Here is a 27111-nt window from a genome sequence, read left to right on the forward strand (position 1 = left end):
AACGTTGTCTTTGCTTATTCCATGCACTCTAGTCAAATAGGATTCAGAATATGACGTGTGCAGTTTTGTTTGTATTTCTGTTATATTTTTACCCTGCAGTTCTGCCAAGGAGCTCCAGTGTTTGATTCTCACAACAACATTATAAACTGGAATAGGCTAAAAAATGACTGGTCGAAAAAGTGTCAACGAGCTAAGTGGAGAATTGAGTCCAGGTTGCTTTTATTATGATCTGGCACTATGGGAGCTGTACACACAAGGTACACAGTCTGTTGCTTTTCAGGCAGGGTGCAGGGGGGAGCTAAATGTAGTGAGTAGCTGGGCTGGGTGATAAAGGCAAGGCTGTTGTTTCCACTCATGAGAAGCCCTTTATTATGTCTTGCATGATGCAACAGTGAATTAGCAGATGAAGCCAGGATTCTGCCAGTTGACCTTTGCTCAGTTCAGGATATGGCTATTGGAAACAGCTTGTTGGCTAATAAAGTTCCTGTTGGCTGTTAACAGGGCTGAGGGAGATAGTCCACTTGTCCCAAATCAAAGATGGGTGGAAGTTCCTCTCTTCTTTGGACCTTTGCCAATCCCCAAAATTGAAGGTGCCTTGTCCTCGACTGGACTGGCCTGGCCTTATCTCTACCCTGCTCTCAGCAGGGTTTGTTTTGTTTGCACAAAAGCAAGAGCTGTTGCACTTCTCTGCCTCATAAATCAGGGCAAAGAGCCAGGGGTGGGAATTTGCTCACTTGTAGTGTCAAAACTACTCTATGCCTTGGCTTCTTTCCTGCTTACACCTACATGTGTCGGCCAGATGAAGCAAGCAAATATATGCTAAAGGACACTGTATGTGGTTCAGAGTGCCTGCAATTGAATTGCCTGTACACTGAAGGAAAGTTGGATGGTTCAGCCAGATAGGCTAAAGAAAAGTGAAGTTTAGGATGGGATATTCACTCTCTTCCATCTCTCTGTCTCTCTGTCTCTGTCTGTCTCTGTCTGTCTCTGTCTCTGTCTCTGTCTCTCTCTCTCTCTCTCTCTCTCTCTGTGTGTGTGTGTGTGTGTGTGTGTGTGTGTGTGTGTGAGAGAGAGAGAGAGAGAGAGAGAGAGAGAGAGAGAGAGAGAGAGAGAGATACACACCTGGCTTTTCAGAGTACAGTTCTTACGTTTTGTCCAGGGAATATTTGCTTTGTATGACATGTAATGTGCAATTTGGCCCATTTTTAAAGAATGGGTCTAAGTAATGCACAACTTGATTAACAAACCAGAACTTGGAAAAGTTACTATTTTGACTGCAACATCCACAATCCAGTGCCCAATGCTGGCTAGGAGCTGCAAGAAAAAAACATATTCACTTTTGCAGGCCCTGAAAAAATGCTATAAGGCAGTTGTCTAAAATCTGAACAATAGGAGCAATGGTTTAGCAGTGTTCCAAGTCAGAACAGTTCTGGCTAAATTAGGACAGTGAAGAGAAAAAGAGAGAGAGAGGTATTAAAGCTGCAAGGGCTGCTCCCCAGCTTTCTTTCCCCCACATCCCAGCTACAGTATGGGATGACCTTGAGGCTATTTGAAAACTTGTTCAGCCGTGGAAGAAAGCCTCCTGAAAGGCACTGAGCCAAAGACAAAAGCCAAACAAATTTGTTTGCATCGCTTACCCAGCTTGTTCCTGCTTTGGAGTCTAAGGCTCTTTATATTGTTAGGTTCAAATGGTTCCGTACATAGTTTAGTGTGCATAGTTTACTAGAGCACTAAAGGCAAAGGAGTGGCAAAAGATACGTTCAAAAGTAGGTGGCAGTCCCCAACTAAGGGCATAAAGGGAGCTGTTTGCTGGAAGGGATGGAAGCGAATTTGGAGGAAGACATTATTTAACATAACTTTGTTGTTCTGCTACTGTTGTGTGAGGCTACCAAGCTCCAATGACTCATCCACCTGGAGTCATCCTGGTTGGGTGATGGCTTCTTGGAACTGTATGGGAGTCAAAAGTAGCTGCTTTCACATGTACCTCAAGTAGGCTCATTAGGTCCATCAGACTGAACGTCTTTGACACAGAAGATGCTTGACTGGCTGAGAACTCTCTCTCAAAGGAGGCTGGGCTGGATCCATCTCTATGGAACTTCTAACCAGTTCTTATGCACTGCATGGCCTAGCACATATCACAATGGTTGAAATCCTGTTGTGCAGTGATGCAAATAGTGCACCTATAGACATCTGTTGCACACTGAGTTGCACCACTTGACATGCAACAGATAATCCTTAGGAAAATGTTTTAACTTGCAGCACTTCATAATTACACAACAGAATTTCAGTGACTGTGTTATACTAAGACTGAGACCATGGGTCTGTCCCACTACAGTGCATCCTTGGCTATGCAGGTGCTATGGGGAGTACTGTCCCAAAAGCTCTGTAATAGCCTTTCCCAGATTCTCCCTTACACCTTTAGTGCTTGGCTAAAGCATTCAACTCCCTCCGCCCAAAGAAAATATTTGGTGGAAGTTTGGCCAAATGGAAAATCTAGAGATTGAAATAATTGCCAAAATCCTCTTGCGTAGTTATGTAAACAGTGTATGTAACTTTTGTAGACAAATGACCCTATGTTAAGAAATCACCATAAACATTATCAGTTGTATGCTGATTTGTGCAACTCAGTCTGCAACTGATAATGTCTACGCTGATTTTTAAAAAAAAATAACTTGAGGCAATTTGTGTTCTCAAAGGCTTTCACGGTGGGGATCCAATAGCTTTTGTGAGGTTTTCGGGCTGTTTGGCCATGTTCTGAAGGTTTTTCTTCCTAAAATTTCACCAGTCTGTATGGCTGGCATCTTCAGAGGACAGTTCTGTCTGTGCTGAGGCAATTTGCCTACAAAAGTTGCACACCGTACTCTACCAGCGTAACAAGGTAAGAGGACTGAAGCCAGTGTTTGGCTTAATACGAAGTGATAGCGCTACTGTCTCCCTACAACTTCTCTGTTTTACTTGAAAAGGAAAACATAGTCCCCTGAGGCACTGTATAACAGGTAGACAGTGATAGTAAGAAGGCAATTTTTCAAACTTGAGAAAAAAAAGGAATAAAATAAATAAAAATAAAGCTCCCCCCCTTGTATCAAAGTATGAACATTAAAAGCCTTCACATTTAATACACACACTCCCAAAGGTTGCTAAAAAATCAGCACAGGCTTATAGGGGATGCCCTACAGAATGGTAGGGAATATACAGCCTAGCTTTTTAACTCAGGTTATCAGATGGAGGTTTGCTTGGAATATTAAAGTGGCCTTTATAGACATGGCTGCCAAGTATAAAAAGCAGGGCCCTTTTGACTCTTGCTCACTCCTTGGGATTTATTCCCTAAAATGGCTTGGTAGACTGGATTGTTTCTTGAGAAAGTAACACACACAAAAATAAAAATCTGTGCCATTGGGTTTATGCAGGAGATAGGAAGTCCAATACTGTGAATAACATTCTTAATTCTGTTTCTTCTTAGGGGTTGGGCGGCTTTTGAAGTTTCGTTGCTTTTATCGAAACCAGACATTCTCAGCTGTTGGGTTTTTTTGTTTTTTTTGGTTTTGTTTTTGTTTTGTTTTTTTGGTCACAGCTATAAACACAATATGAAAGAAATATATCGTGCTTCCCCGAAAATAAGACAGGGTCTTAAAGTAATTTTTGCTCCAAAAATGCATTAGGGCTTACTTTCAGGGGATGATTTATTATTTATTTTCATGTACAACAATCTACATTCATTCAAATACAGTACAGTCATGTCATCTTCTGGTTGCTGCACAATGAAGGGCAGGGCTTATTTTTGGGGTAGGGCATACCTTACGAGCATCCCGAAAAATCATACTAGGTCTTATTTTCAGGGAAACGGGGTAGGCTGAATCAGGATTGTATAAGTTGCATAAAAAGCCTTATAAGGTAGTGAGTGAAGAATTATTTTTGTCTCGTATGGTTTACAATTGTTCTATTCCTGTAATCACTCAGTGTTGATTCATTGTAGACCACTCTCCAAACCTCTGAAGCAGTGAATTTCTTCCTCTGCTTGACAAACAGCTGTCTCCACCTTGCTTACCTCCTGCCACCCACCACTTCTTGCAGATCCTTCATTTTGGCTTCTGAAATGTGCCATCCTTCCTCATAGTGTCCCAGATACCAGGCTGATGATGAAGTGTTTACCCGGGAGGGGCTTTTCAAGCATCCTGTTTGGGAGATTGCTTGATGCAGAACTGGTTTGACTGGAAACAAGGAGTGTGGGCCTTGAGAGAGGTGTGTGTGTGTGTGTGTTTGTAGTAGTGAACAAGCAGCAGGAAGGGGGAAGAAGGAGTTCATTTGTTGTGTGTTCATTCACCTGCTCTCTCTCTCTCTCTGTATATAAATATAAATATATATCTATCTCACGTTGCTGTCATCTTCAGCCTTTTCAGATACTGGACCCACCTTTAATCTCAAACCATAACATGCAACTTACTTTTTGAAACATCCTCTTCTTCTCTCTGTGCCTCCTTTTTTCCTTTTAGCTTCCTTGATCTTTTGTTTTTCTCCCTTCCATGCTCTCCATTGGCTAGATTTCTCTTTGGGCGGATACTTCATGCCAGATGGAGATAGACAGATTGCTGGAGAGAAAGTGAGCAAAAGGCAGCATCCTCGAATTGCAAGACTGGATGTAGTAACTTACTGTTTGGATAATTATTTGTTTAAATACTGTATGTTGCTATTAGCCTGACAAGTTTCCCGAGAAGCTTAGTTTTCTTTATTCTTTCTCTTGTTTTCTTTCTTTCTTTCTTTCTTTCTTTCTTTCTTTCTTTCTTTCTTTCTTTCTTTCTTTCTGTCTTTCTTTCTTTCTTTCTTTCTTGTCAATACCCGTTGAAATGCCAAGACACAGCAGTGCAGAATATCTGGCAACAGTGGGCAAAATCCGTTGTGCCACTTTGCACCAGTGTAACTTGGATCAGGCACTAGAAGCGTTTAATTTAAAGTAATTGCAGGCTTCCTGTTCTAAGACTCCCTAGGACTTCCCTTTGCCTCAAGGAAACCACTGTGAACCTTGGGACTTTAGTAGTGGTGGTGAGCTTTCAATAGTTTTTAAAAAAATACCACTAGATCACTGCTGCTGTGATTGTGGCTGCTGGAGATGATCCAGCAGTGATTTTTTTCCCCTATCAAAGAGTCTCCCCAACCCCCAAACAACATCCTGTGGCTCCAAAAGGCCTCATCAGGGTAGAAACATCCTTTGATGGCACTATCAAGCCATTTGGTTTGTAAAGGGGTGCACAGCATTAGGCAGCATATTTCCTAAGTTCTTCAAAAGGTACACAGAAACACACAAACTGCAGAAACATATGTATCATCTGTAGTTCATCAGGGTTGTTTTTATTTTTGGAGCATGTTTTGCTGTACCAAGGTGATCTAGCGCTGAACTAGTATATCAATGTAATACAATGTAATACATTGATATACTAATATAATTTATATTTATATACTAACATAAATATATATGCCGTGTTTCACTGAAAATAAGACAGGGTCTTTGTGACGGCTGCGATGACGTCACCTGCCTATCAATGTTATGCTGGAGCTCAACTGCCTATAGCAGGGCAGGAGGTGGGACTCCAGGAGGTGGGGCTATGTATATAAGGGGGGAGTGAATGATATGTGGGGGTTTTTTTTTAAGCTAGGATGAGAAGATAGTGTTTGAGTTAGGGCATGTATGTTAGGAAGTACTGTGTTAGATAAGGTCTGAGTGATAGAGTGACTGAAGGGATTCTTTATTTTGTTGATTGACATATTCTGTTCTTATATTGATTTACCTTATATTAAGTTGTACCAATAAACAATAATTTTTATTTTTAAAATCCATACCTTTGTCTGAAGAGTCAGATATATGTGTGTGGTTGGTGGCAGCGTGTTAAGAGAAAGAAAGTGTGAAGTGGCGTCCCCTCTGTGACGTTTGAGGAGGCGGCCACAGTCTTATATTAATTTTTGCTTCAAAAAAACATTAGGACTTATTTTCAGGGGATGTTTTATATTTTTTCATGTACAAAAATCTACCTTTATTCAAATACAGTCATGTCATCTTCTGGTTGCTGCACAATAGTGGAGGGTGAGGTTTCACTTAACTGGAGCTTATTTTTGGGGTAGGGCTTCTATTACAAGCATCTTGAAAAATCAAACTAGAGCTTATTTTCAGGTTAGGTGTTATTTTCAGGGAAACAGGGTATATATACAAATTCAGGGACACTTGCAAGACAGATAATGGGGGAGGGTGTTCCTGCAGTCCCTAAACATCATGCTCCAACTGCTTACATCACCACAACACCACCAACAAAGACATCCTCCATTCTTTTACAGAACAAAACAACTGATCACATAGGGAAAAGTCCACTTGAACTGAAAAAAAGTAGAAGCCCCCAGCAGTGGAGAAAAACTTTTTTGCATTGGGAGCAAAAAGGGCCAGACTGATTCAAATTGGCCATTGGGTCACGTGATCAGTTAAAAAATAATATGAATTCATGCATTTAGAAACTGAACAAATCCCACAGTATTTGACTGTGTAGTTGCAAGTAACCTAAATAGGATTTTTACTTTTTAATTTGCACATGAGGAACCTGGATGATCATACGTTCTGTACTTGGATAGCTCTTGTAAAAACTCCACTGTTCTGTAAAAGGACAAGGCAGCCTGTCCCCCTGCTAAACAGGTCCCGGAAGTTTCTTTTTGCTTTTTCTGATGTTTAGCTGAAATCTCTTTCCATCTGTTGGTTCTCGCCCTGCTCCCTGGAGCAACAGAGAACAAGTCGGCACCATCTGATGCAGGATGAGATGGACCTTTCTGACATTCTTCTGCTCAAGCAGCTGTTGAGAGTGATTGATCTTTTCAGCAGCTTCTTTGGTGGTTTGCCTGGAGGGGATACAAAAGCAGCAATACTTTCCAGATCAGACGAGTGAATCAAAACATGCGCCTCTTGTTCCAGGAACATAAGATCCCAACTGCCCCAGAGACAGTGAATGAAATCAAGTAGTGAGTTGGAACTAGAGTAGGCTCATGGAATCAGTTGGGGATCTGGTGAGTCAACTTATCCATAAGTTTCATTCATGCAGTGGGCCTACTCTGGTTGTGACTTACTACTGGATTTTAGCCAGTGTTTTGTTTTTCTTCTAGCCCATAAAAAGGTGAAGACTACCCATGGAGTTTGGGAAGGTAAAAGAGTCCAGGTATTAGAAGGCTCAGACGTGCTTGAGCCAGTATGTAGGGTGGGGTACTGCATGTGAGTCACCAGCCCACGTTCTGAGTCACTGCTTTGTTTTGATGGAGGGTGAAGTGCACCAGAGAGTAAGTTAGGGCTGGCTTCTGTATCCTACAGCAAAAAGGCAGGCTAGTTGACGCCTGGAGATCTTTGCTAAAGGAAACAAGATGCATGTTTATTTCTGTGGCACATTCTTCACTGTTGACAAGGCACAGCTTCTCTGGTGAAGATGCAGGTGTGTGATTTCTGATAAGCTGGGTCGAACCGGCAATGTAAGTCAGTGACTCATGCCCGGCTGGTCCGGCTCTACCATAAATTAATATGGGGCAACTCTGGCACCTATAAGAAAAATAATAAGGAGGATAATAGTAATTACCTTCTGGTAGAAAACAAGTGCCAGTTTGGGAATGGCACTGGTGAAGTTGCTTGCTAAAAAAAGTCCCAATCTGGGACAGCTTTTGCCTCAGTCGCCTGGATGTCAAAACAAATAAGCAATCCTCTGAAGATGCCGGCCACAGAGACTGGTGAAACGTTAGGAAGAACAACCTTCAGAACACGGCCAAAGAGCCCGAAAAACCCACAATAGCCAACAAATAAGCAATCATTGATATTTCATTGCTCTGAAACATGCACGGGGCAATTGAAGGGGTCGGTTATAATTTGAAAAGCTCAGTCTTCAGTTTATGTCCAGCAGATTTTTTGGGGGGGGAGGGGGGTACCTCCTTTCTGTCTCATTACTATGTCTGAGATCTATTAAAAATGTCCTCTTCAGGATACCATCTCAGTGCCACACAGATTCACATGTCAGGGCTCTGAAAAGGTGTCGTTCTGTTGGCTGCCTCCCAATTATGTCACTCCTGACTTCTGCAAATTGCCTTCAATCCAGACCTTGATCATTTTGCAGCTTCTGTCTGCTAGGGTTGGTCTTTGAGGGTTGATTCAGGAATGAATAGGGAAATTTCACTGATTTCACTTCAGTTTTATTATGTGTTGCTCCTTAAGGCGCTCACACACAGCATCTTTGTTTGCTTTGTCTAATCTGTTTGAAACCAGAAGCATTTGGCAAGCTATGAGTATAGAAACTGTATTGGATGGAATATAGGGGACATGGTTTTGTACTGTCTGTATTTGGAGACGTGGACTTTGACCCGTGCAAATTCAAACTGAAATAAATCTGTTTTGAAAGTGCTACACTTTCTTTCTTTCTTTCTTTCTTTCTTTCTTTCTTTCTTTCTTTCTTTCTTTCTTTCTTTCTTTCTTTCTTTCTTTCTTTCTTTCTTTCTCTCTCTCTCTCTCTCTCTCTCTTTCTTTCTTTCTTTCTTTCTTTCTTTCTTTCTTTCTTTCTTTCTTTCTTTCTTTCTAATGCAAACCCAGAATGTTTCAAAGATCTGCCTGTGAGTCAGCTGATCTTAAGTCATCTGTGTGATCAACCCTGGGATGCTCTTTGCATGCCTCAGTCGCTTGATCATTAGGAGGACTAATTGACAAAGCTGATCCTGCTCCATTCTGTGCAGCTGAACTTGACCCTGCTCCAAGAAGTCAAAATGAGATATTTAATTACAGCAGGGTGAACTCACCTATTTACGTACTTAGTGACTAGTAGTTTTGCAGTGACTGAGTGCAACTTTATTGAAATTATTGGGTTATCAAAGTGCTGGTGCAAAGTTTCCACAGTAATCTGGAGGAAAGTTGCCTGATCCTGTACCTGTGCATTTGCTGTCCTGAGATATACTGAAGGCATTGTTAACTAGTTTAGATGATCTGCAAAGGTGTCCAGAATCATTCACTGCTGCCACTCACTCATCTGTTGATGTTGCAGCTTGCTGCCTTTGACTGCTTCCACTGGGTAGTGCTAGAGACTGGATCTTTTGCTGAGCTGAGTCTTGACTACTGTCAGAAGCATACCAGCTGTTTCAGCAGATGATTGATTCCAGAGCTTGGAAAAGTTCCTTTCTGGATCACAACTCACAGTATCCTTCCTATGAAGACTAGAGGATTTGGGGAATTGTGGTCCAAAAAAGTAACTTTTTCAAGCTCTGAAGGTGGTCATTTGCTCACACTCTTTCTGCTCCTACTTCCCAAGCACTTTCTATGTTCTTTGCTTGGCCCACCAGCTTCTCCCTCAGCAGCAACGGGGAAGAGTTGTAGTAGATGTTCTCACAATAAAGAGGGAGATGATGCTAAGGGCAGCCTGAGCCCTACTCTCTAAAACTGGGGAAACATTGTCTGAGTTCTAACTTTGCCCTTTTGCATAGATGCACTCAAGATGAAGCATGGAAATGTTTAATTTCAAGGAGCATTTTACGGAAGGCGTACATTTGTGACTAGGCCTCATAGCATAACAGGATGCCTTGACAGAGACATTATGAGAGGCACACAGAAAATTTGTTGTTATGTGCTTGTCATTTCACCTCCGACTCATGGCAAACCTATGAACGAGCCCTCTCCAATATGTCCTGTCCTCAGCCACCCTTCTTTGCTCTTGCAGACTCAAGCCAATGGTCTCTTCTAGGGAGGCAGTCCATCTCATATTTTGTCTTTCTCTTTTTCTACTGCCTTCCACCTTTCCTAGCATTATTGTCTTTTCCGGAGAATCTTGCCTTCTCATTATGTGCCCAAAGTACTACAAGCCTCAGTTTCAATATTTTTGCTTCCAGAGGTAGTTCAGCCTTGATTTGCTCCAGAACCCACTTATTTGTCTTTCTGGCAGTCTAGGGCATCCGCAAAGCTCTCTTCCAGCACCGCCTTTCACACTAATCAATTTTTTCCCCTGTCCGCTTTCTTAACTGTCGAACTTTTGCACCCATTCATTGAGATCATAAAGACAAGAGTGTGGATGATCTTGATCTTTGTCTCCAATTACACATCCTTATACAGTACTTGATCGTTTCTAGTTTGTTTCATCTCTGTTTCAATTTCTTCATTGTCAATTTTAAGTTGTGTAGTTCTTCTGTAGCCATGATTTTTGTCTCCTTAACTTTCAGCTGCCATCTTGTTTTGGCACTTTCTTTTTTTCACTTTCCCTAACAGTCCATTTCAAGTCAGAAAATTTATCTCTTCTTTAACAAGGCAATGTTCCATTCTATGCAAACTCTTAAGAGCCAGACTGGATCTTAGAGGGGATGCATATTCCCTGGAATAACTAACTTCCCTTTCACTGTGGAATTTCCTTAGAATGCCTCAGCAATCAGACTTATGAATGGAGCCTGTGTTTACTTTCCAATGACACTTATTAAAACAAAGCACCCTAAGACTTAGGTGAGACAATACTCTGTTCTGACAGACATCTTTTACCACTTAAGGATGCATGTCTTTTGGAAACACATTAAATGTACAATCATGTTTGCTGAAGTCACTTGGGTGGCTGGGAGAAGGTGCTAGAAATCCAGGTTAAAACTTTTTGAGAAACTGTTTTGAATTTAGAGACTTTCAAGACCTGCGAAAACACCAGGAAAAGCAGGAGTGAATCCAAAAGTCGAGAGTTTAACTTTATCTTGTTAGATACAGTTAGATACAAAGAAGCAAGGAATTTCAAGATACAAAACTTTGCCTCAGGCCTACTCTGTGAAGGAAGGTGAATAATGTTAGAAAGTGGCAGTGAACCTCATAGTGTCACCGAGGGCAGGTAGTGATGGCAGTTGCGTGAGAGTACTTAAAAGCAGCACAAATGGATGTGAACACTTTCTAAATGGATGCCAGAATGACTTCTTAAGAAGAAAAAAGAGGATGGTGTTTGAAAACGTTCATGAAAAAACATACTCTGTTTTGGCTTAGCCATCTTTGGGAATAATAGCTAATACGAATGTTGTTGTTTTTTTCAGAGAAGAAAGCACTCATATTGCAATATCTAGACTTACACTAATCTAAAGGGATGTTGGAGCAAAGCACACAGGAATTCAGCCATGTCACTCATCTTCTCTCTCTCTCTCTCTCCCTCTCTTTAACTACAGATAATGACATGGACCTGGGAACTCTCCAAAACAACCTCAACAGCACTTTGGACAATGTTTACGTGGATGACCTGGAATCTGATCACCCCGGGACCCTTTCCAATGGAAAGCCTGTCTGTAATGGTGAACAGGCCAGTCTTGTGAGTGGGGGTGATGCCGTCAAACATTCTCAGCCGCTGCTCATTCAAGCCAATAGGTACGTGGAAATGGAGCAAAGCATTGAGAAAAGTTCTTCAGTCATCTCCCGGGATTACGTGCCTTGGAAACGAGCATGGGATAATATTTTTAGAATTGCGAATCATTCCTAGAACCTGTTTCCAGTGCTAGGGCTACACTACCATAGGATAATAAAAGTAATCATTTGCCATCAGATCACTTCTGATTTATGGCAGCCCTTTCTGGGTTTTCTATGTAGGGAGTACTCAGAATTAGCCTACCATTCCCTTCTTCTGGGGGCATCCTGGACTGTGCAGCTTGCCCAAGGCCACATAGGCTGGCTCTTCTCTCAAGAAGCACAGTGGGGAATTGAACTCCCAACCTCTGGCTCCACAGCCAGATACCTAAACCACTGAGCTATCCAGCAGCATAGAGATGGGGAAAGTACATGGAAAAAAAATTCTCATTTTGAGCAGTTTTCCAAGTGTAATCATACTAAAGCTTCCCCCACCTCAGTTGCATGACCTGGGTTTAAGATTAGTGTTTTCATTTGCAATGACATTCATGATTTTTTAAAAAATTTTTTTATTATTTTTGGCCATTTGTACAGTCCCAGCAGAAGTAGACCCAGTGCTTCTACATGTATATGTCAACTTCTTGCTTGGCTATGGTGGGGAGAGTGCTAGGATAGACTTCCAGCTGAAAACCTGCTTAATATTATGAGTCCGGCCCTGACAAATCTGTTCGAAGCTACAGTTTGGAGTCAGTGTATGGCTTTTCTGCAAAGTGTATAAGAATTTTTGAGAGAAGCAAACAAAAACATAGTTAACCAATATTAGCAGAATCTGTGGATGGTTAGACTGGTTGCGTCGTCTGAGGGTGCCCAGCATTTTTTTAAAATCATGAAACAATGGACTGGATCTGGCCCATTTGAGACCACATATATAACGCAGCTGTTTCCTAAGTAGCAAGATGAATTTGCAAAACATTTCTCATACTTGTAGCTCTGTAGACATGTAGCCATTCACGCTCCATTGCTGCTGTGCACACAGAAAAAGTCTAGAGTTATGTGTCAGGCAATTGCTTTGTATGAAATCACTGGGAAGAAAAGGCAAAAGGGTGGGTGGGGGGTTAATGATTAGCTTCCTCGTCTGCCCTTGAGGCCAATGCCATGGTGAGATGAGGTGCAGCAGGATTGTTGAGTCTGCCGACTCTGGAGTTTATCTTGGCCCCTTTTGCAAAGAAATGCTGGGCTGCTAATAAGATAGCTGGGAGCTGTGGACAGAACTTGACAAAAGTGATTTTCAATCAGTTTGGCTGTGAATATGTTATGACTCTTGGAAAGCGTGGAAGAAAATGAAGGTAACAAAGCAGAATTCAGCTTTGGAAAAATATCGGCATCTAGGTTTTCTGATCCTTGTGGTAAACTTGAATCTGTGTGGGCAAACAAGGGATGAACCATTTGGATATATTGGACTTCATCTCTCAAAATTCCCAGTCAGAATTCTGGAAGTTCCCATCCATAGATCCTCACTAAACAAACACCTTGAGACTCACCTACATTTCGTTCACCTGGAGAAGGACCTAACTCAAAGGCTCCATGGCCTCATTCCAGCATATCTTCCTTTTTGAAAGAGAAGCTGCCTCCATTCTACCCGGGAGTCCTAGAGCTTTCTGGAAGGTGTAATCTCACCGATTTGGATTGCCTGGGTATGGAATGTGAATGACCCACAATCTTGGATCTCTAGATCAAATTTTTTTTAAAAAATGTGCTCTCTTGCTCAGTGGACTGGCTTTGTTCACCAGCCCCAAAATTTAATTCTTTCCAAGGATAAAGCCTTCATCATAATCTAGTGTTTTTGCTTTTTCTTTAGAAAACTGAAAGAGGAGCAGCAGCAGCAGCAGCCACGTGCCTTATCCCTGCCCTCCATCCCAAACCCTTTTCCAGAGCTCTGCAGCCCTTCCAACTCGCCCATCCTCAGTAGCCTCTCACTGGGGCCAGGCTCACAGCGAGAAAGTGGCTCTCACGTAAGTGTGTCTGTCTGTTCACATTTTAATATGAAGAAATCAGGTGATAGTTCAGTTTGACATGGAACCTTAGCCCCCTTCCCCCAGGTGTTTTGCATGATAATTCTCACAATCCCTTACCACTGGTCATACTGCTTTGGTTGGTAAGAGTTGAAGGCCAAACATCTGGAGGTCCAGAAGTTTCCCACCCTTTCTTTAGACCAGTGGTTCCCAACCTTAAGTCCCCAGATGTTCTTGGACGACAATTCCCACTAGAACAGCTAGTAGTGAAGGCTTCTGAGGGTTTTAGTCCAAAAATAGCTGGGGAATCAAAGTTGGGAACTACAGTGGTGCCTCGCATTACGATGTTAATTCGTTCCAGTGAAATCGCTGTAGAACGAAAACATTGTCAAGCGAAATTAAAAAGCCCATAGAAACACATTAAAACTCGATTAATGAATTCCTATGGGCTTGAAACTCACAGTCCAGCGAAGATCTTCCATAGCGCGGCCATTTTCGCTGCTCATGCAGCGGGGAATCCGTCCCAGAAAAGAGTGGGGAGCCATTTTTTTTACTCGGCGGCCATTTTGAAACCGCCAATCAGCTGGCTGAAAAGCGTCGTTTTGCGAGAATTGGTTCCCGAAGCAGGGAACCGATCATCGCAAAGTGAAATTCCCCCATAGGAAACATTGTTTTGCGATCGCAAAAACTTCGTCGTAATGCGGTTTCGTCGTTAAATGGGGCGCTCGTCTTGCGAGGCACCACTGTACTGATCTAGACAATAGTTTCGCTTTGCTGGAGTCAAGAGGGAATATGTCAAGTCAGTGACACTACAGTGTCCAATTCTGAAGACTACAGTTTAAGAAGCATATTAGGAAGCTGGAATATGAACAGAAGAGCACAAATAAGGTGGTAAAGCTGATAAGGAATAGTGGAAGGAACTGGTTATGTTTAGGCTAGAGAAAGGAAGGATGAGAGGTGACGTGATAGACATCTTTGGATATTTGAATGACTGTCAGCTAGAAAGTGGAGCAAGCTTGTCCTGTGTGGCTCCAGAAAGTAGTATCCAAACTAGTGAATTCGCAAGAAAGAAGATTCTAGCTGAACATCAGGGAGAATGGCTGAAAACAAGAGCTGTTCAGTACAGTACTGGAATGGACTTCCAGTGGAATGGGCTACAGGATGGGTTGGAACTCTCATAGGAAATGTTTAAAAAGAGGCTGGACGAAAGAGATCGGTGAGAGAGGTTGTAGCTGTGGATTTAGGTACTGACAGCAAGTGGACTTGATGGTCCATGGGATCCCTTCCACCTCTACTGTTCTATAATTCTACACGCAGAGGATCTTTCCCCCTCCACAGTCAACCTGCAGACAGATGAGACTGTAGAGGTTTGGCATTCAGGGACTGTGGGGGATGTAGAGAGATATACCATGTTCATCCTACCAAAGGATGAAAGATCAATGTACACTTCAAGTGGAGGATCTTAGCTGAGGTATGAAAAGTAAAATAAGAGTTTCCTCTTGACCGTAAGGGTCAAAGGGTTTGGAGTTCCAGCGGCTCCAAACCCTTAGCCCATAGATAATCCAAAATGGAAGCCATTGCAAATCCTTGCCCAGGGTGTCGGAAATCAGCTGGCAAAGTACCAGGATGTAGTGGGACATGTTCTAGAACAGTGGTCCCCAACCTTTTCTGAAATGCAGACCAGTTGGGGAGGGGCTCTGCGTGGGGGGGGCAGGGCACCCTCTGCACTCATGGGTGGGCAGGGCGCTCGCTCAGGTATGTGCAGGTGTGCAGGGCGTGCTCGCAGGGGGCACGCGCTCATAGATGCATGGATGGGTGGGGTGCGCTTGCGGGGAGGCAGGGCGTTTGCGCATGCACAGGTGGGCAGGGTACGCTCAGAGGTGGGCAGGGTGAGTTCTCGGGTGTGTGGGGCACCTGTGCATTCAGGTAGGTGGGCTGTGCGTGTGGGTGACCGTGCGTGGGGGGAGTGTGCGCGGGGAGGCGGGGATCTGTCTCCGTGGCCCAGTCCTGCCAAGGCCACAGACTGGCACTGGGGGTTGGGGACCCCGTTCTAGAATACATGACAGTTCTTAACCAGTTTTCCAATTGTACTCCTTTTGCTAGCTCCATTTATTTATGAAAACAGGAGGAAATGGTAACAGAGGAGAGAATACAGTCTCTCTTTCCTGCTCTACATATACAAAGACGCTATGGAAAGGACAGCAAGATTAATGTTCATGCAGAGTTAATGGTAGCAATTTATTGTTTCTGTAATTATTTGAGATGTTTTTTTCCCACCAGTTGCCTAATAGATTCAGAGCAGCATATGTGCTCTGAACTTAACTCTTCTTGCCTACTTTATTTTCACCCTGTGAGGTAGGTCAGGCAGAGGGAATGAGGCTTAAGGCCACTTAGTAAGTTTTATGGCACTTGCATCTCGCAAATCCCATTGCAACAAACTTGCCACACTGGCTGTGGTCCAGGTATTAATCTCTTCTTAGCACAGCTTAGAAAATTGCTTTTTAAGCATAATTGGTTACATAATTCATTACAATGCTGCCCCAGCATTTCATTATTGTCACTCCTACCTTTGTAAAAGGAATTTGTTAACTTGCAGATTTCATTATTAGCTACTTTTTTTTTACTTAATCCCCTTTAGGATTGATAAGGAAATGGCATACGGCTTGAAAACTTTCACTCAAAATATTACTCGTTTTACACACATTCTCTCTTTCTTATTAGGCTATTTCTGAAATGTATGTTTACTGCTAAAAGGAAGGACTGGAAAGTCAGTTGGAAATGATCACACTTAAGTTAATCATGAATAAGCTGGAAAAAATATATATATGAAACACCAACTTTTTAAAAACATGTCAGTTTTAAATTGGCATTTAAATTTATGTTATATTACTCCCCCCAAAAGCTTTATCGGCATGTATATGAAAAATCTCAACCATGAATATGTCCTTCAGCCCCCCCCCTTTGAAAAAGAAGAAACATCTGCATGAATTTTTGAGAACAATATTTCTTATCCACTCACTTAAGAAATAAAAAAGACTTTTTCTTGCTTTTCCTTTTCCCCTCTCGCCTAATTTCATTGCCTCATCTTCCTCCTTTCTTTCAGCTTATATTAGCACTTGTCATCACCAGGGCAGACAATGCAGAGTGAGAAATGGAGACCTAAAAAAAATTCTTCCTGGTGGGATTTGCAAAACTAAATTTTCTTTAGAGATTGCAACTTGAAGAAAAAGTTTTGAGATGTGGTTATATCAATTTTTGCCCCAGATGTAGAATTCATTTCTTCTCTCAATCACTAATTCAGGACTGCTCCTGTGTTAGCTGAAAGGCAGAAGTACCTAGAAATATGGCAATTCCTGTATCAGAAAAGCTGGAGATTAAATTTAATGTAAATTTTGCCCAGAGATTCAACATTTAACTGGATTGTTCTGTTTCTTTCTGCCTCCCCTCAGCCAAGTTCAGCCAGAGCATTTCTGACATTTCTATATTTCAGTGAAACAATATAAATGTTAGCTGATGCTTTATTTAGATTTTGCTCATGGACCAAGCATCTGTTTTTGTGTTTGTTTTTTAAATTTATTTTGTTTCTGCAAGGAAATTCAAGCTAAGAAACAAGGAATTACTTCGGGTCGTCCAGTAAGTTCCATGGCTCTATGGGAACTTGAACCTGGATCTTCCACGTCCTGGTCCAACTCCCTCGTGTAAACACACAAGCTTTCTGTGTTAGCCTTTAACGATCAACTGTCAATCAATGACAGTGTTTGAAATATGTGTCAATGCCTTGGTTACTAAACTGGAATTTGGAGAAACAGATCAGTACTATTTACTACTGCAGTGCCCAACATAATTTTATTATTTACATTTATATTCCACTTCACCCCTTACCCATCCACTGAGCTCAAGGCAGTGTACATGGCTTGCTTTCTCCCCATTTTGTTTCTTCAATTAAAAAAAAAAATCTGCTTGACAGCAGTACAGAAGGGGTGGAGATTGTTGCATCTTTCCCCACCATCTTTTCAGTCAGCAACATCTTATATTGTTCCTGATGCTGAGTTAATTAATGCTAATCCTAACATATTACTGGAGCAGTGTTTAGTTACAAATGGTAACTTAATGCAGTCATTTACATTTTTAAAAATACTTGTTCAGATACATGGATAAATGCCCAGCTTGACTAATAAGATATTATAATGTTTACAGCAAATCTCTTCTCTTTACAGGTAACTCTGTTACTTGTAACTTATTTATTTACAGGTAACTGTCTCCTTTCTTTCTTTCTTTCTTTCTTTCTTTCTTTCTTTCTTTCTTTCTTTCTTTCTTTCTTTCTTTCTTTCTTTCTTTCTTTCTTTCTTTCTTTCTTTCTTTCTTTCTTTTTTTCTTTCTTTCTACATCCCCCCTTCTCCTGAAAAAGACTCAAAAGTCATTACTTTTTTGGACCGTAGAGCTGAGACTCAAACCTGCGTGTCCTAACTCTCTGCCAGTAACTATTGCCACTATCCTTCCCAATATGATGGAAAAAAGTGCTAGTGAATGAGAATTACGGTTTCGGGTGCCAAGTTCCCTGGACATGAGAGGGCAAGGCTGGTTCCCATTGGGATTGTTGCCAAAGCTCTTCCTGGTTTTGTTTGGCTAGTCTGCAAGCCTCTGCTGGGAACTTCCAATTATGAGATGGGAGATTACCAGGGGCTGTGGAAGTGCCTGAATCCACTTGATCCCTCTCATGATTTCCTATAAAAGCCCGAAGCATATATTTCAAATAAAAATAATAAAAATAAAATTTATTATTATTATTATTATTATTATTATTATTATTATTATTATTATTATTATTATTATTATTATTATTATTTTATTATTTTATTATTATTTTATTATTATTATTTTATTATTATTTTATTATTATTATTTTTATTTTTATTTTTATTTTTATTTTTATTATTTTTATTATTTTTATTTTTATTATTATAAAAATCTGCCCTCTGGTGTATGACAGAGGGAAACATGGATTTTCATTTTGTGCTTGGCATGGAAAGGAGCTGAGAGGAAGCTAAAGAGCAAAACTAATGAGGAAGCTATTTCCATAATGTGTGGTGGCTTGACCGTACTAATGAATTTTTATTTTATTAATTTAGTTACTATCCAGTTCCAACTCAAGCTTTTAGAGTGGCTCGTAATAAAGAATAGTAAAAGAACAAAAGATGAGGTTACAATAATACTAGCAGGGAAGAGGTATGCATCCCAACCTTATAGTCTAGGGAGGTAGGTATAAAAGGATGATTATGGGCTGGTTGCCTGAGGAACTCTTTTCTGTGAGTCCACCTGGCATTTCGAGACTCTCTGAATTCCTTGCCAGTTTCTACATTTTCTGGCAGCCCAGCCTGAGATTGCCATTAAAGTGTTTATACGTACAGAGTAGCCAGGAAGGCTCCTTTGATTTTCATCTCAAGATTTGAAAGTGTGTATGGGGGGGGGGGGAGTTCCTGCTCAGTGTAGGACATCCTAATCCCTCCCCTGGGATTTGAGCCAGAGTGGTTTGGTGCTGTCGAGGGAGCGGGGAAAGCATAAGTTTTAAAGACCAATTACTTTCCCACAGTTGTCCCTGTGTCCATTTTTCTCTCACAGCATGAGAGCATTGTATTTAAAGAGGTAAAGAGCTGCCTTGGGATTTAGACAAGAGGGTTTCTTAAAGAGCCCTTGAATGACTTCTCTGTCAAAAATGTGCTTTCAGAGCTGTGCAGGGCTATAGTATTTCAGAAAACCTGCTGCTCTTTAATGCTTTTTAAAGTTTTGTTTTAAAGCCCAGTTTCCTTAAAGCAACCTTCTTCCTGGACTACCGAAGGGCCTGAAATGAAGTCTTGTGCAAAAGGTTCTGCTCCAGCAAGCCTAGGGCAGCCAACCCCAACTCAACGGACCTCCTAGTTTTGCTTTGGTATCTGGGACAGTGACTGGTGGACCTCAGACACCCTTGAAGATGGTTAGGCTGTGTAGGCCTCCTTTGAGTAGGGAGAGCAAGCACATGGCCTAGTTATCAATGGACTGAGATTCAGTTGAACTGAGGGGGGGGATGTTTTAAATGATAATTAGACTGCCAGAATAAAATGTAGTTGAATGTTCTATCTGCTTATTCAGTATGGTATTGTGTACCTATATATATATTTGATTATATCTCTCAACTTCTGAGGAATTCAAAAGGGTGCACATTGTCCATCTCTTTCCCCTGTTGTCCTCACAGCAGCCCTGTAAAGCAGATTAGGCCAAGGTCAGGCAATTTGCTTTAGAGCTGAATGAGAATGAAGACAAACTCTAAGCTAGCCATCATGCTGGCTCTTAGCAAAAGAAAATGATACTATTTACATATGAGGATGCAGAGAGAAGCAAAAGTGGGAAACGTTTGGTTGTTCTGGATAATACACCGAAATCCCACAGGTAGCATAATCAAGGACCATGTTAGCTATGAAATTCTGGCAGTAGTAGGCCAACAAACAAAAAAGCAATAGACCACACAACAGTCCCCACATGCCATCATAATAATCTTGGATCTCCAAAGCTATGGATAATTGAGGACAGCCCCTCTCAAGGAGGCACAGTGGGGAATTTAACTCCCAAGGTCGGGCTACCTCCCTGAGTTATCCGGTAGTTCATGTTTCCTGTCACTGGAGAGGAGCGGACCACAAGGCCAGGGCCTTGTAAGCAAGAGTACACAATGAAAACAGCAGGCAATACAGAACCAGGGTGCCTTCCTATATATGTGTGTGTTTGCCGAGTCTGTGTATGTTAGATTTATTCTGTATCTAAACTAGCTAATCATTTAAAACTCTGGCACCATTATTTCATAAACTCTCATCCAGTGGAGATTCTTCTTCGTGATCTCTGTGAATCCATACTATAGTGTTTAATCTGCGCTTGCGCAGAGGTTTCCGGAATATTCTAGAGCTTTATGACGTGTTCGCCAGGACCGCCCCCCAGTGCACGTGGTCCATCTGTCCTGGTGATTGCTTCAGTTCCTTTTTCCCGCCGCTGAGGTTTCTTCTCTCAACGAGCTCTCCGTTCGCCTTTATCTTCTCTTCTACATTTAAAGAATAAACAGAGGAAAATTAGTGAGAGACTTTGAATCTATATCCCTCCTCAACCACCCTCTTCCTTTCCCTTCCCCTTCGTCCCCCTTTTTTCACCATTTAATGGCCCCTACAGGGCTGTTTAAATGGTGCATATTGTGCCGTAACAAGGTCCCTCTCTCGGGCGGACATGATTCTTGCCTTTTCTGCTTGGGAGAATCTCATCAACCTGCCTCGTGCCAATTCTGTAAAAATCTCACAAAGCAGGCTCTTAAACTCGGACAACAGCGTCTTAGGTCCTTTCTCTGGGAATGCTCCCTCAGCCCTGTGCCAACTTTGGAGACTACACAGCCTTCCCAAGTGTGATCTGCTTCATCTGATGTCCCTACGACTTCTCCAACACCAAAATCGAAACCTAAATCTAAATCAGTCTTGAAGTAAAAGGCTACTGCATAGAAGTCAACGCCGGTACTGAAGCTTCCCTCGACATCGGAGCACCCTAAGCCCCCAAAAAATCAAAGAAGTCTGCTACCAAGGTCCAGCCTCCCAGAAAGGCACCCTCTACACATGCAACTGATAAATCCACACCATTGATCCCGCTTCATGATCAACAGACTATTTGTCTTGGCTCTATTTCCGTGGATGACGATGACTACCTCCACCATCAGGCCAACCACCTTTGTAATCTCCTTCGTGGGCTAACGCCTCTGCTAAGGTGACAGTATTACCAAGATTGGACCACTCGAGCCTGTCCAATTGCTCTGTCTCCATGTGTCAGTCAGATTCAGCGTCTGTTTTAGCTAATCCGCAGCCTTCTCGCAAACGATCCTGAAAGACGCACCATACACCAGAGACTGGTCCTTCCGATGCTGACTTCCCACAATCTCCGATGTCAATGGAGTTGCTGGCATCACATGATTTGTTGACTCAATACCGCCATCCTAAATGAATGTACAAGCCACCAACATGCTATGAACCCCCTCCCAAGTGATACCGACATCGCTCATACCGTTACTAGTGCCCTGATACTGGTCTCTATATTGAACCGAAGCGCCCTCGGTACTCACACTACTACCATTCTGATTCCTTAGACTCACAGTCCCCTCTTTGGTACCATCCACAAACACAGGAGTATGACCAGTCCTCATCTGCGGATTCTCCTCTGGTACCAAAGCCACAAAAGTCATCCCGTACGAGGAAGCATACTTCTGAATGTCCTCCAGCACTGCCACCTATGGTAACAAAACACTCTCGACCATCCGCTTCGACTTCAGTACCAACTGCTGCACCTGCCACACTTTCGCATATTCATGCCTCTTCTCTTCAGGTAACTATAACTTATACTGGTCTTCCACCTGCGCCTCTAGATGCAAATTAACTTAAACACTCTAAACCTCATCATGGTACCACTCACTCTATACCATCTAAACAGGATAGCGATAAAACGAAAGGCTACCCACATGATACTCCACCGGATGTCTTGATCTCTCCATATCGACCTCCCTCTCTGACATGATCCGATTCTGACACTTCAGACTCCCTACCACCACAGATGTCCCCTCCTAACTTACCAACACCTGACTCTCATGTGGCTGATACCAACCCTCCATCCCCATCAGAAGACTTTTCCTCCTACTCTCAGCTGGTGCTCCACATAGCTAAGGCTATTGACCTTGACCTACAACAACTGGTCCAATCCAAATCAGACAAGGTCTGTGAAGACATTAATGAAGACCAAACTCCTCCACTTCGTATGTGATTCATCCCATCTCTTCTAAAATTGATATCATGGTCCAAACCATCTTCCATACCACAAATCTCCAGAAGAGTGGGAAATTTGTACAAAACACACAGAGATAATAATACAGCATTCCTCGCCAAACATCCAACCTCCAAATTCGGTGATAGTAGATGCCACTCAAAACAGAGCGTGAAACCGGTCCAATGCAACACCTAACAACAAGGAAGGCAGGAAGCTCGATATTATTGGCTGCAGGGTTTACTCCCTCACTTCCTTCACTCTCCGTGCAGCAAATTATTTGGCAGCCATGGGTGCTTACCATTGGTTCTTATGGAATAAAGCCCTTCCATCACTTCAGTCAGCACCTGTTGAATGCAAATCACATGGCCTTGCTTTTCATCAAGAGGCTATGGCTCTAGCACACCAAGAGCATATCACCACATAGCATGTTATTGAGGCTGCATCAAAACACATGACTACAGCTGTCACCCTCTGAAGACATGCTTGGCTTCGTTTAGCCCATATTTCCGATGATTCCCACATACGCATCGAAGACCTACCCTTTGATGGCATTGGCCTCTTTGATAATAAAACTGATGAGATTTTGGACAACTTCCAAAAAATGAGAAAAACAGCACACTCATACAATACACAACCATACTACAGACTCCTAACGATATCAACCCGTGGTGGCCCAGACAACCCTGGTTCACCGTGCTCCACTCAGTCTCCAGGGACTTCATCCACCTTCCCCCCATATCTCACCTGCTCACCCAGCACCAAGGCTAGACTTTTCACCCCAACCTTCCCGCTCTCCACCTCACAGCATGGAGAATTCACCTTTTGTAGCTACCATTCTAGCTAATGCTAGAAAGCCCACTACCATGCAGCTTTATACCTACAAATGGGCCACCTTTCAGAAGTTTGCAGCTCAGCACAAACTCCCAACAATTCCAACAACTCTTCAGGTACTTCTACAATTCCTGTCTTACCTTTTTAGTCGACATCTCTCCTTGTCTGCTCTCAAGGTTTATATATCCGCCATTGTAGCCCATCAGCCAAAGGACTCTGATGCTGCCATGCTCTTCCGTCACCCAACATCAGAGGGGTCTCTAACATGCAACTTTCCAGACCCTCTCTTCCACTGCAATGCTCACTACATACTGTCCTCCGACATCTCATACTTCCTCCCTTCAAACCCCTAGCCACCGCATCGGAATGTCTTCTTTTCTTTAAGACCCTTTTCCTAGTTGCTATCACCTCGGCCCGCAGAGCTTGCTTTTTGTTTCCCCTCATTTACCACACAGGGGAACTCATATTTCTTCTTCTCGATGGATTGTTGCCACTATACGTCTTACTTACCCGAAAGCCTCTGCCCGCTGTCATTAAGCCACATTCTACCAAGGCTGTAGCTGCCTCCACATCTTTCCTGAGAGATGTCCCTGTTCCTGATATCTGCAGGGCAGCCACCTGGTCAACACCATTGACCTTTGCCTATCATTACCATCTGGATGACAGAGCAAAGACTGATGCGGCCTTCAGACAAGCGGTTCTGTCATCTATTCTTCTGTGACGTCCCACCTCCGGATAGGTAAGCTTGTTAATTATCCTATAGTGTGCATTCACAGAGACCATGAAGAAGAAAGAGCGGTTACTTACCAGTGGTCATCTGTGAATTCACACATCCCACCTTTCCTCCCCTCTGTCAAGTCTGTTTCTTTTGATACAGTGGGGTGTGTACTGGGGGGTGGTCCTGGCAAACGCCCCATAAAGCTCTAGAATATTCCGGAAACCTCTGCGCAAGGGCAGATTAAACCCTATAGTGTGAATTCACAGATGACCACTCGAAGAAACAAAGTTAAAAGTAAGTAGCCTCTCTTTCTTCTGGGACATTGCAACTACCTGGTTTGGACCACCAACAAAGCTGTAGATTAATCCTTCACTGTTCAAAGTCCACCTCAGCAGCTATCTCCCATGGGGCAGATGGACGATCCATCGCTCTTGGGGACACAAGCTTTTAAAGCCAGATCAACCAAGTCTGAAGCTCCTCTTTTTTGGAGGGGTGAAACACATCTACCCTAACTGCCCTGGTGACTCCCTGCCTCACTAACTGAGCCAGTGTCCCAACAGGGCACTACTCTTGCCTCAAATTTCTCATCTATAAGTGACACGTGTCACCATAAGGAAAGTGTGGTTTAGTTTAGCTTGATTTAAATGAAATGCTGGATATGCCGCAGCCCAGCCCTTACAGATTGATGCAACTACTGTCACAGCACTGCACCAGAGAGTGTGACACAACCAAATTTAATGAAAAAGAGCATGACACATAATGTTAGTATAACACTCTTTAGGTTTGATGGGGCTATTTGTTTATTTAAGTATCTATTGATGAAGCAGGGAACCGATCATCACAAAGCGAAAAAACCCTATTCAGACCATTGTTTTACGATCGCAAAAGAGATCGCAAAAACGTCATCGTAATGCGGTTTTGTCGCAATGCGGGGCAATCGTAAAGTGGGACAGGACTGTATTTGTTACATTGGTTACTTGAACAATTGATTTGCTCCCTCTTGTGGAATACATGAGATATAGCAAGTATATTTGAACACTGAGTTGCAAGAATGCCAAAATCCAACGGTTCAAACTCCTTGTTTCCAATAGTAGCCAGTCATGTCATTCAGAGAAACCCACAAAGGGTGTCCAATATTAATTCCTCTCAATATGAGATCCATCCATTAGTTTTTGCAAACACATGTTGGAGGCCTGTATTACTCAGGCTCTCCTATATCATTCCACTGCATATACAACACTTGGAAAATTACTCTTTTGGCCTAGAATTCCCAGAACTCCCCAGGCAGCATAACCACTACAGAATTCTGGGATCTGTAGTCTGAAAATGTAACATTTCCAAGATGAGTTGTAACTGCACACATCCACTTTCTTGTGATGTAAGTGGATGTGTGCAGTCTTCCTGTGCAGACATGTGTATGGACCCTGAGAAGCCCAAGCAGGGTTGAACAAGGGGAATCCAAGTTGTTGTTCTCAGCATTTTTAGCTTCTCTAACTGATCAGCAAATTGGTGTGGGTGGGTGTTGCTGTTTGTCGATCAGCCTCCAGTAGGAGGAGCGCCATGAGGTAACCCTGCTCTTCTGTCCCATAGCATCTGTTCATAGGACTCCCACACATGGCAAAGGGATCTAGGCATAGATGGAGAGCCTCCAAGTGTGTTGGACTATAATCATCCACAGACAGCAAGGGGAATAGTGACACTGGGTAGGGATGGTGTCGCTTGTCACTGTGTTTGAGGAAGATAGTTTCAGGGCATGGAAGACTCCATCCACTGAGGATAAGGGCAGGACTTGCTTATTGTATATCCTGCTAGACAAGAAGGAAAATGTTGACCCTGCATATTTTTCAGTTTCCCCCAACACTTCTGGGGGGAAAATGGCCTTTCCCCCATAGCTCGTAAATTTCTGCAAATGTTACCTTCCTGCTCCTCACTGCTGCCCCTCTCTCTTTCCCACAGGTAGTGAAGGTCTACAGTGAAGATGGTACCTGTCGTTCATTGGAAGTCACGGCAGGGACTACAGCCCGTCATGTCTGTGAAATGTTGGTGCAGAAGACCCATGCCTTGCACGATGACTGCTGGTCCTTGGTGGAGGTCTATCAGCACTTGGCTTTAGGTGAGGGAAGGTGAAACCAGCTTTGTAGGGGCTGGTGTGCATATACAGAAGGCAAGGCAGCGTGTGGGTGTGCTTGTGCGTGTAATGGCTGGAATGCCTGATCACAGACTCACCAAGATAATGTGACTCTCCTGATCTTAGACTCTATCCTTAATGATGGCCAAACAACCCAGGAAGAAGAATGCTTAAAAGTGTTGTTACTCACTCCAACCCTAATAGGGCAGGTAGTTTGCTTCTCCTTCTCTATTACAGTGGGGTCTTGACTTAAGAACGGCTTGAGTTAAGAACATTTTGACTTAAGAACCGCTCTCATAGGAAAATATTGACTTGACTTACATACTTAGATTTGAGTTAAGAACTGAAAAAAACCACGTGGGAGGCAGGGAAAGTGCAAAAATTGAAATTTCAGTTAACTGTTGGCCAGTGAAAAGGGTGCCTGTCTGCTTCCTCACTCCTCCCAGCGTTTAGAGAGTGGATTGGGAGTCTTCAGACTGCCTGGTACTGTACTGCCTGGACTGTATTTTCCCTGCCTTCCCTGAACCTTTCTTGACCTAAGAAAAAAAGAAACAAAATATCCCCCTCTAGTGGTTGAAGGCGGAATAGCAGCTTCCCATTAGTTTCTATGGACGGAAAAGAGCAGATACGGATCAAATAGTTTTCAATGCATTCCTATGGGAAATGCAGATTTGACCTGAGAACGTTTTGACTTGAGAACCGCCTTCCAATACGGATTAAGTTCTCAAGTCAAGACCCCACTGTATTTATTTTGCTTATGTGGTATGCAGCTAGGCTGGACCTCTCCCATACATTTAAACAAGCAATACCTTTCCATTGGACTATTTCAGTGATGTGGAGAGGGAGGATTTGCTGGTTGGGTAACAGCTATATTATTTTACCCAGGCTTCATGCCCTGGAGAGGACACTCCAGCCTCGCGTAAAGCGTCAAAACACAAGACACTGTTCCAAGTCCTCCATACAGAGCACGTTACGTAGTCTCTCGAGACTGAAGGATGCCTATGATGTACCTTGGTCCAGCCCGCCAAGCTCATTCTAGTCCCATATTCCATTTCTAAGACCCTAATTTTCAGTGAGTTTCTAAGCCCCATGGCTGGCCAGTGCCTCTTCCAAAAGAGGATTCACGACTCAATCTCCTCCTATAAAATAATTTCTTAGACTTTAGAAAACTTATGAATCCGGGCGAAGGCTAGGCTTCCCTTATATGTCAGTTTTGTAAATAAAGATCATTCTTTTGTATCTAATCCTACTTTCAATCTGAAATGCAGCC

The 27111-nt window shown here is 42.7% G+C and overlaps 1 protein-coding gene across 3 annotated transcripts in view; it reads left to right on the plus strand.

Moving 5' to 3' along the window:
• GRB7 (growth factor receptor bound protein 7) overlaps positions 1–27111 on the plus strand; it is a 74338-nt gene that overhangs the window by 30771 nt on the left and 16456 nt on the right. For all 3 annotated transcript variants that reach the window (XM_020799322.3, XM_078377847.1, XM_020799321.3), the window contains 3 exons: positions 11167–11362; positions 13197–13350; positions 25670–25826. In XM_020799322.3, coding sequence (XP_020654981.3) covers positions 11175–11362; positions 13197–13350; positions 25670–25826 — 499 coding nt within the window. In that variant the 5' untranslated portion in view covers positions 11167–11174. The remainder of the gene's footprint in view (positions 1–11166; positions 11363–13196; positions 13351–25669; positions 25827–27111) is intronic.

This window comes from Pogona vitticeps, chromosome 6 (genome assembly GCF_051106095.1).
Source record: "Pogona vitticeps strain Pit_001003342236 chromosome 6, PviZW2.1, whole genome shotgun sequence".
Classification (NCBI taxonomy): domain Eukaryota; kingdom Metazoa; phylum Chordata; class Lepidosauria; order Squamata; family Agamidae; genus Pogona; species Pogona vitticeps.